The 9,349-nt window shown below is 49.2% G+C and overlaps 2 protein-coding genes across 3 annotated transcripts in view; one reads left to right on the top strand and one right to left on the bottom strand.

The window, feature by feature from the left end:
- The first annotated feature begins 6 nt into the window (after positions 1-6).
- Positions 7-4,639, top strand: adrm1 (ADRM1 26S proteasome ubiquitin receptor). Of its 2 annotated transcripts, none has more exons than XM_028409844.1 (10): positions 7-174; positions 1,072-1,313; positions 1,406-1,522; positions 2,723-2,933; positions 3,119-3,197; positions 3,293-3,426; positions 3,532-3,660; positions 3,779-3,936; positions 4,053-4,155; positions 4,252-4,639. In XM_028409844.1, exons 2-10 carry the CDS (start codon positions 1,104-1,106, stop codon positions 4,338-4,340), a joined length of 1,230 nt encoding a protein of 409 aa, XP_028265645.1. In that variant the 5' UTR covers positions 7-174; positions 1,072-1,103; the 3' UTR covers positions 4,341-4,639. The 2 variants fall into 2 exon arrangements, with proteins under 2 accessions (XP_028265645.1, XP_028265644.1); XM_028409843.1 differs by having other exon boundaries at positions 3,116-3,197.
- A 91-nt stretch (positions 4,640-4,730) lies between these two features.
- The window catches only part of lama5 (laminin, alpha 5), a 53,459-nt gene continuing 48,840 nt past the window's right edge, over positions 4,731-9,349 (bottom strand). The window contains 13 exon segments of the mRNA XM_028409368.1: positions 4,731-5,797; positions 5,884-6,003; positions 6,078-6,171; positions 6,369-6,499; positions 6,575-6,734; positions 6,818-6,955; positions 7,143-7,335; positions 7,412-7,487; positions 7,536-7,570; positions 7,665-7,785; positions 7,871-8,026; positions 8,143-8,239; positions 9,200-9,209. Coding sequence (XP_028265169.1) covers positions 5,649-5,797; positions 5,884-6,003; positions 6,078-6,171; positions 6,369-6,499; positions 6,575-6,734; positions 6,818-6,955; positions 7,143-7,335; positions 7,412-7,487; positions 7,536-7,570; positions 7,665-7,785; positions 7,871-8,026; positions 8,143-8,239; positions 9,200-9,209 — 1,480 coding nt within the window. The 3' untranslated portion in view covers positions 4,731-5,648.

The raw sequence follows: 9,349 nt of genomic DNA, 5'->3' as shown, positions 1-9,349 counted from the left end.
GCAGCTGTCAATCGGAGCACAGCGGGCGCGCGGAAGCCCCTCCCACGCTCCCGCTGCGCGCTCGCTCTCGTCGAGAAGCAGGCGCGCTCACGACACCAACAGGAAGTGGACGTTACAAGCAGGCGACGCGCAGAAGAAGAAGAAGAAGAAGAAGAACTGCAAAGCGAACTTTAGGTATGTCAACAAAAGTCATTTAACATGTTTTGTTTCATATAAACCTTCTCAAATTGAACTTATATTCAAAACTGAATGTTATTTCTATTGTGAGTGACTTTAGCTAGTTTAAATAAGTACGATATTTCGTCCTTCATTTGTTTAGCCAAGTCATGGGCTAACGTTAGCATCGCCGGCCAGACCGTCCTCATTAGCGAGCAGGCTAATTGCTACTTTTTGTTAGCTTTCATTTGAAAAGTCTTATTAATAAAAACAAACACGAAAGGATCACAGTCATGAAAAGTTTGGAGCAAACACCGTGAAACCGCCACACGGACGGAGGCAGACCTCTGCTTTGATCCCGTATGCTACACAAACATGTACACAAACATGCTACACAAACATGTACACAAACATGCTACACAAACACGCAACGACGCGGGCGATCAGGAGAGAGTGAGGCTTCTGTGTATAATAGATTTCTTTTGTTTACATAATGAAATACTCCACTGCTTGAAAACTGTGTTTTCTATGTGAATCCACGGTGTTTTACTGTAAGCGGTTATACCGGAACTCACTGCACCGAAACACAAAGTTACTGTGCAGTTGTGTTGTGTTGTAATTAGGTATTTTTTTTACAGAGGAGAGATCACAATAATTAAACTTTTAAATGAACAACCGCTAGCTTCGTAAAGCTAGCCTACAGTACAGTGCTAGATTTTACTGAAGTTTGTAATCTGTCCTTTAAGTTTTTTTGCTGCTTAGTGAGAGATGACTTAGTGGAAGCGGAACAAAATCTTGTTGTTTGTTTTGTTTGTTTGTTTTCCATTAAGGCTGATTTACAACAAAAGGAGGTTTCTTCTGTATCCATGTTTGTTTTCATATAGTATATAACTTGTTGTATATATTTCCTGTCAGAGTTTGTGACGACGAACATCAAAGATCCGAAGATGTCATCAGGTGCCCTCTTTCCAAGCCTGGTCAGCGGCTCCAGGGGAAGCTCCAGCAAGTACCTGGTGGAGTTTCGTGCTGGTAAAATGACCCTGAAAGGCAACACTGTGACACCCGACAAACGTAAGGGCACGGTGTACATCCAGCAGTCGGATGACTCCCTGATTCATTTCTGTTGGAAGGACAGGACCACGGGGAATGTTGACGATGTGAGTAAGGCGGAAACACAGCGCCGGTATTTCAGTCATGTTGTCCCTCTCCGCTCTCTGAAATGTATTACGCTGCACCTTCTGTGTCCCAGGACCTGATAATCTTCCCTGATGACTGTGAATTCAAGAGGGTGAACCAGTGCACCACTGGACGTGTCTATGTGCTGAAGTTTAAGGCCGGATCCAAGAGGCTGTTCTTCTGGATGCAGGTGTGAAGCAGATACTACTTTATTTCCTGATGTGGGTGTGGAAGGTAAAAGATACTGTGTTTGACTGTAATGGATGTTCATGACTGTTAGACGTGTACGTGAATGACGCAACTGCCAAGTAAGCGCAGTTGTAGTGCAGCTATGGCAGCGATGTTGTAGAGTAGCCATAGCAACGCTTGTTGCTTTGAAGTGCAGCTTTAGCAACAGTTTGTTTATTATTAGTTTGGTTGCCCAGCAACGGTACGAGGCGTCGGTGAGTGGGCATTTTTAGTTTTGAAATGTTACAGTCAAAATGTCAGCCGTTAATAACGGTTTGTCCGTGTGTTTATTGCAGGTTTACAACCTAATGGTTCTAATAGATCTAACGCCACTAATAGTTCTGATGGAAACTAAAAGTTCTAAGAGTTCTAAGACTTACTAATGGTCCTAAGAGTCACTAAATGTCAAGCGGCAACCTTCAGGGCTCAGACTTGAAGCCCATGCGGAAGTGTCAAAACTTGTAATTCACGCTGCAACCACTGGGGGCTGGCTCCAGCAGCGAGTCATTTCCCATAGACTCCCATGTTAAAATGGCCGACTTCACAGCAGAAAAGAACATGTTTACAGCCTGGTACAAAAAACCACTCTGGTCTCAGATGATAGGTTCTCTTCTAGTGTCAATTGTAGGGAGGGTGAATTTTTTTACAACACACTCGTTTCAATTGTATTCGGACTTAAAATTACGCCTAATTATGGGCGTTGCCGCTTGAGTGACAGACAGTTGACGTATCACAGCGTGAGTTTCCTGCTTCCATGATCGCCCGCCCCCCTAAACCCCGCTCGTGCTCCCCCTCTTTGTCCATATTCGGAGTTTTAGTTGACGTGACGCTGCCAACATGGCGGCGGTCATCACGTCCCGGAACCTCCCACTGAGACTCAGAACGACTCTTCAGACACAGACGGGTGACGTCACGGAAGCTCTGTCCATAGTTTTTACTGTCAATGCTAAATGTTCAGTTGGAAGTTCGTCCAGCTCACAGTTTATGTAGTACGTGTGCGTGTGGAATAAAGAGTGTGGAAACTACGAGTTGTATCCGCCGTGCTTGTTCCGACAGCCCGTCCAGAGGGGAGACTATCGAAGAGTAAATCTGGACACTACTCATTTACTTTTAGAAAGAAAACCTGAGAATACAAGCGTCCAATAAAAAGTTTCTCCCCCAGGAGCCCAAGACGGATAAAGATGAGGAGCACTGTCGGAAGGTGAACGAGTACCTGAACAACCCTCCCATTCCCGGAGCGCCCGGCAGCGGAGGCGGCAGTGGCCACGAACTGTCTGCCCTCGGAGGAGAGGGAGGTCTGCAAAACCTGCTGGGAAACATGAGCCACAACCAGCTGATGCAGCTGATTGGACCAACAGGCCTGGGCGGACTGGGTGAGCGGCTCTGGTTATGTCTTCTAACCTCAACAGATGGTCTCTAACACACTCGGGATGTTCCACAGTTTCGGGGTGTTTGCCTGAGATTGATTTTGTTCCAACATTGACTGTGGACTGTAAACATGAATCAGAGTTGAGGTCAGTTTGGACCCTTTTTGATTTGGTTGTGTTTGTGGAAGGAGGCCTGGGAGCTCTAGCAGGACCAGGACTGGCCAACCTGCTGGGCAGCGGAGGACCAGCCACCAGCAGCTCCTCGTCCAGGTGAGGTTGAGACACACACAGGCCGTTCAGGATTCTCATGCCGTGTTAACTTGTCTGGATTCTCCGTTTGCCTCCATCTTGCTCCGTCATCTCAGCTCTCGGAGTCAATCGGCAGCAGCCACTCCCTCTGGAGGAGCCACCAGACAGAGCTCCTCTCAGACCCCCACCACCCCTGCCGCTCCTCCTGCCTCAGCACCCTCCTCGACTAGTGCTGCCCCCTCCACCCCAGGTACACCACCACAGTGTGATACGGTCTGTCAGTGAAAATTAAAGCTGCCATCAGTGACCTCCTCATGTAACAGGAAACCCTGTACTATCACTACCTTCTCTGCAGCCCCAGCTCAGACTCCGGTGGCCCCAGCCTCTGGTGGAAGCCCCACCTCCCAGCAGGCCATCCAGCTCAGTGACCTCCAGAGCATCCTTGCCACCATGAACATCCCAGCAGGGGCTCAGGGACAAGCAGGTGAGTGACTGCGGGGTCGCTGTGTTGGTACGACCATCACCACTCGTCTCTCACTGTAAAACAAGGAGAGAAACGTCAGCTGTTGTTAACACTTACATCCCACTGTCCCCTTCTGCAGTGGATCTAGCAAGTGTCTGCACCCCAGAGATGATGGCTCCCATCCTGAGTAACGCTGAGGTGCAGCAGAGGCTGCTGCCTTTCCTACCCAGTGGAGAGAGTCTACTTCAGAGTGCTGAAGAGATCCAGAACACACTAAACTCACCTCAGTTCCAGCAGGTAGGAGGACCTAATGCACGTCTTTAAGTAAAACCTACTAATATGCCCATGATGTTCTGTTAGTAAGACCAAAAATAAATCTAATAAAAACGATGTGACCTCTCGCCCCCCTGCAGTCAATGAGTATGTTCAGCAGTGCCTTGGCCTCCGGGCAGCTTGGACCTCTCATGAGTCAGTTTGGTCTGCCGGCAGAAGCCGTGGACGCCGCAAACAGGGGAGGTAAGACGAACACCTGCCTACACCCAAAACATCTGCAGATGAAGCATTAGGAGTCACCAGACTCACCCTGTCTGTGTTGTCGTCCTGCCTTGTCAGACGTGGAGGCGTTTGCCAGAGCCATGCAGGGCAGTAAAGGAGAATCCAAAGAGAAGAAAGAGGACGACGAGGACATGAGTCTGGATTAGAGCTCGGCCTGATGAGTCTCTGATCCCTGTCTGATTTTTTTTTTCTTTTTCTTCACCTTCCCTTCATCATGTTGTCTTAACAGTTTTAAACCAAAGACAACACTGCGCTCCTTCTCAGGACACCACAGGGCCGACAGATGTTCTGTTCTAAATGTGACTGTTAGTTCTACTCTGAAAGGAGAGAGTCCGTTTTATAAATCAAAGGATGAGCCTTTAGATTTCTTTCTGTTGTTACAGCACAGACTGTCACTTTTTGATTAAAACAGTTCATAATAAAAAAAAATCATGACTTACCTCAACACGTCTTCTTTTTGACAAGTGAAGAACTGACACAACACTACACTTTATATGAAAAAACTTTATTTAAACATACATTTACAACACGAGGGCTGGGAGTGAGAGGGACAGCTTATTTATTCTGTGACATGACGGATAAAGTGGTTATATTACATACAAGCTTCACCCTCACTGTGTTTGGTACATGTTTACAAAAATGACGGAATGCAGACGGGAAACGATGCCTGCGAGTCGACAGGAGAGACGGTGCTGCGTTCAGGGTGGTGAAGATTCTCAGTCATCCAGGTCATCATATGTAGAGAAGACTGAAGCGAGGCGTCATCAGTTCAGAACTGATGACGCTGCTTGGATGAGCAGCGAAACGTCTTCAAGAAAACTCCAGACGCCTTGCTTCAATCTTCTCTACGTGCTGCGTTCAGGTACTCCGATGACTTCAGCATCACGATAATGATACATGACTTTTTTCCAGAGGGATCGTCTTATTTCCACAAATGCTCATTAATTCTGGGATTTATTTTTGACGTCCCCCCCGTCAGGCCCTCCTGCAGCCATCTTTTCCCACCTGTGCTGCCTGAGGACGTTGCTCACAGTGTTCACAGTGTACCGACTACTGGACATTCTCCGCTAGAGATGCACGATACACAGCTGTATATACCTTTAACATATTCAGAGTATGTCATCGTTGATTCGAAGGAAAAAAAATCAGGTAGAAGAATCACGCTGTTTTGCCTTATTTACAATATACTACACATTGATTTGAGATTTAAAGCGGATATTGAACATGCCTGTATCTGCATCTCTACGTGCAGACAGCACCCTGTAGCACAAAAACAACCAGTCATATTGTGACGACAAATATAAAATATTTTTTTCTGAAATAGAAAATAAATATTAATATAGATATTTTAAATTAGCTACAGTAACATGACATCCACCACCACCACCAGTATTTTGTCGTTGGGGAATGTGAGGATAAGACTGTGTATGTGTGTGTGTATGTGTGTGTTGGGTCTACATGTGCGGGCAGCCCTGCGTCCCCACTGCTCCGTGCACGGCCAGCGGTTTGGACAACATGGCCGGTCTGCCGTTGATGGTTGCTTGACGGAAGCAGCCTTGGAAGGCCGGTAAGCTGGCAGGGAGACCAGGGACAGTGACACCACCTAGTGGAAAGACGGGAACAACAAAATGAAGGTTCAACAGTGAGGAAGAGCGTGACTGAAGAGGTGTGTTGTGGTTGTGTACTCACTGGGTACACCTCCCAGATAAACTGTCTCTTTGGTCCCAGCAGAGCGGCTCTGTTTGGGGCCCACACTGTGCTCGCTGGCTCCATCCACATGCAGCTGCAGGACGTTGTTCTTCTTCATCACTGGAGAAACACGCGAGTGTCAAAACAGGAAAATAAAACCGTGCAGGAGTTCAGGAGACCGTCTGTAACCTCACCTGTGATGGTGTGCCAGCGTCCGTTACACAGAGGCTCGTCTGGAGTGAAGGAGGTAGAGAATTCACCTTTGCCAGTGTTGACTGAAACTGTCACCTACACAGACACAGACACACACACACACACACACACACACACACACACACACACAGACACACGCACACACACACACACACACACACACACACACACACACACACACACACACACACACACACACACACACACACGCAGCAGTGTCAGGTACATCATCATCCTGGCTTCTTACATGATTCCATAAAAACAGCACATACCTCGCCCTGGCTGAGGACCACGCTCAGGTGCTGGTTAGCTGACTTCCCAGCATGCAACAGCAGCCCAGAGTCTGAGATGGGTCGAACCTCCAACTGGATCTCAAGATCCCGACCTAGAACCAGAGACTCGTCTGCAGGGAGAGAGTACAGAGCATTCAGCAGGGCTCAAGAAGGAGAACCAAACATCCCTGAGAGATGCCAGCTACCTATAGCCATGTGTCCTCCTTCTCCAGAGAAGTACGCTCCAGGCTGCAGAGGGTTCTGGAAGCAGGCCACCGTGCCCTGGCTGTGAGCTGGCTGTCCTGCAGGAGCTTCATTCAGTGTCAGGTCTTTGACACAACCGATGAAACCACTGGACCCTGGGGCCTGAAGTCCAGGAACAAAACATGAGAGGGATCAAGTTTCAAGTTATCATGAAGTGGTGCCACAGAGGCCACCTGTGTGTTTACCGTCAGTGAAGGCGGGATTCCTCCGATGTACAGCGGCCCAGTGAGGCGGGTCCGGTCTCCTCCTGGTATCCTCTTAGACTGAGCACCGATCCCGTCCACTATCAGACTGATCTTCTCCCCTTCATGCTTTATAAAGACCTGGAGTCACATCAAAGCAGGTTTGGTTACTTCTGGCTGAAAAGCGCAGTTCCTCAGGTGGCCACTTGAGGCTGGTTTCAAAAGTGAGTGAATCCTCATAGACCAACGTTACAGCAGAGGTAAACATGGAACATTAACAGGTACATTTTTCAATGCAGTTTGAATCTGATCCATCATGTGACCTCACCGTGTGCCACTGGTCGTCGTCGTACTTCTTGCGGCTGCGCAGGCTGACCTTCCTCTTCCCTCCTTCCAGCAGCAGCAGCAGGTGTCCGTCCAAGACGCCAAGCGACATCCCGGTGGCTCCGCGCCTCCCAGCAGCAGCAGACAGCACCAAACCGTCAGAGGAGTTCACCTTCAGCGCCATGGAGATGTGAGGCCTGCAGACACAGACAGGTGATTGTCGGACCTGTTTCACTTCGAGGGGGTTGTGTTACGGTTCTCCTTCACACTCACATGGAGCTGGCTGAGCTGGGCAGAGCGTCGTATCTCTGGTAGCTGTGCATGGAGCCGCTGAAGTGCGTTTGCTCCGCTCACCTGCGCTCCGACAGCTCCCCCGGACACGAGTCCCTGGTGTTACGGCTGCGAGACGCCGACGGCTTTCTTGTGCTTTCCCTGAGAGAGTGTACACAGGAGGTTTATCACCTGGGACAATCGGTGTTAATGTTTCGTAGAAAAGAAAGGAGCGTGAGTACCTTGGGTTTGTTACTGTGTTTGGGTGAGGCAGCGATGATCTGCTGAGGTTTTTTGGCGGCAGGACAGTCCAGAGGAAACATCCACGTTTTCTTTGACCTTCAGCAGGTTAATAACCGTCTGATCAGCGGCGATTTCTGAAGACAAGGAACACGCACAACATCAGAAAACGCCAACATCCATGTCTGCTGGACACACATGTGGCCTTCGAGCATGTCTGACCTCTTGACGAAAACATTGCTGATGCATCCAGTGAGGTTGCTGAGGGTTTGGTGTGCGTTCCTCCCAGGAAGGTGCTTCCTCCCCAGGTAACGCAGCTCTGCTCCGGAAACCATCGGTTTGCACTTTCCAGCACGTCATCCATGTACAGACGTGTCTCTGAGGAGTGAGCGCCCACGTGTCAGTATTATGAAAGTTCTACACATCAGTGTTGTGAGACTTAACCACAGCCGTCTCCTACCCGCTCATATCGTTGTAGATCGCAACGTAGTGACTGTTGTCGTCGTTGTAGGTCTTATCTGTCTTGACCTCGCTGTTGCCGACTCGCACCACGACTTGACCATTCTGCAAGAATGCCTGCAGAACGCCTTCCTGCAGACACGACACGACAGGAGTGTGTGTGAGAGGTGACAGAAGAGGACGGTTGGAAGCTAACAGAGAGAACCGAGCAGTTTCCTGACCTCATCTTTTGTGGTAGAACATGAGTCCCTCCTTCTGATCAGTCCTGAAGCCGAAGCCGGCGTAGAAGTTTTTGCGGAGGCTGGCGGGGTTTGTGAGATTAAACTCCAGGTAGCTCTGACCACTGAAGTAAAGCCCTCACGAGGCACCTGCACAGACACACACACACACACCAGGCCAACCGCATTACTTTCTTGCTCTTCTGTGATTAAACTGTACACCACCAAGTTACCCCCGTTCACACTGGGGAAAAAAATCTGGCTAAAGCGGGATTCGGGCCTATCCAGAATGTTTTTTTTCTGAGTGTGAACACCTGGAATCCAGCTGTATCTAGTTTGATTTTTAATCCGGCTAGATCCACCCACGAGAGGTGATCTAGCCGGATCGGCTCAAATGTGGCTCAGGTGTGAACGCAAATGGTGCGAGCGAATCCGGCTAGCGACATGCTACTTCAGGTTCACGGGGCCACGAGGACAGCAAACACGCTGATGAAGCCGGATTGAGTGCGGACACAAGTGTGTGCTAGCCAGATTTGAAAATAGGTCTGAACGCATCCAGCTTAAAGGCTGTCTGGGCTCAATCCTACTCTAGCTGGAATGACTTTCTCCAGTGTGAACGGGGCCAAAGAGTGAACAGCACATGAAGAGAAGGAGCGGATAGGAGCTGCAGATCAGCCAAACAGTCCGCTGAATGTGTGTCATGTGACTCCAAAGTGGCATCATAGCTGTGTGATCTTCCATGTGCTCTCTTACCAGCAGGTCACTGTCACAGCCGAAGCTGATTCCAGAGCTCCTCATCCTCTTCAGGTCGATGTGAGAGCTCTAGCCTTCACATTCCTGAAGCAGCCCGTCACTGAGCCAGCTTTGGAAACACTGTCCTCAACCTGCAGGGGGACAAAGACTGCGTAAAAATACCTGACAGACAGAGAGACAGACAGAGCACGACGGCCAGAGAGACAGAGGGACAGAGAGACAGAGACAGAGAGACAGATGGACGGACAGACAGAGACAGAACAGAGGGACA

Source organism: Parambassis ranga, chromosome 7 (genome assembly GCF_900634625.1).
Source record: "Parambassis ranga chromosome 7, fParRan2.1, whole genome shotgun sequence".
NCBI classification, from domain to species: domain Eukaryota; kingdom Metazoa; phylum Chordata; class Actinopteri; family Ambassidae; genus Parambassis; species Parambassis ranga.
This window is presented reverse-complemented; position numbering and strand designations above follow the sequence as displayed.

What these genes read in the sequence shown, in the direction of transcription:
- adrm1 (XM_028409843.1), top strand. Translation starts at nt 1,104, where the DNA reads ATGTCATCAGGTGCCCTCTTTCCAAGCCTGGTCAGCGGCTCCAGGGGA. An exon ending in AACAGGCCTGGGCGGACTGG is followed by an intron (nt 2,934 to 3,115) that starts GTGAGCGGCTCT and finishes TGTTTGTGGAAG; the next exon opens with GAGGCCTGGGAGCTCTAGCA. An exon ending in ACTCACCTCAGTTCCAGCAG is followed by an intron (nt 3,937 to 4,052) that starts GTAGGAGGACCT and finishes GCCCCCCTGCAG; the next exon opens with TCAATGAGTATGTTCAGCAG.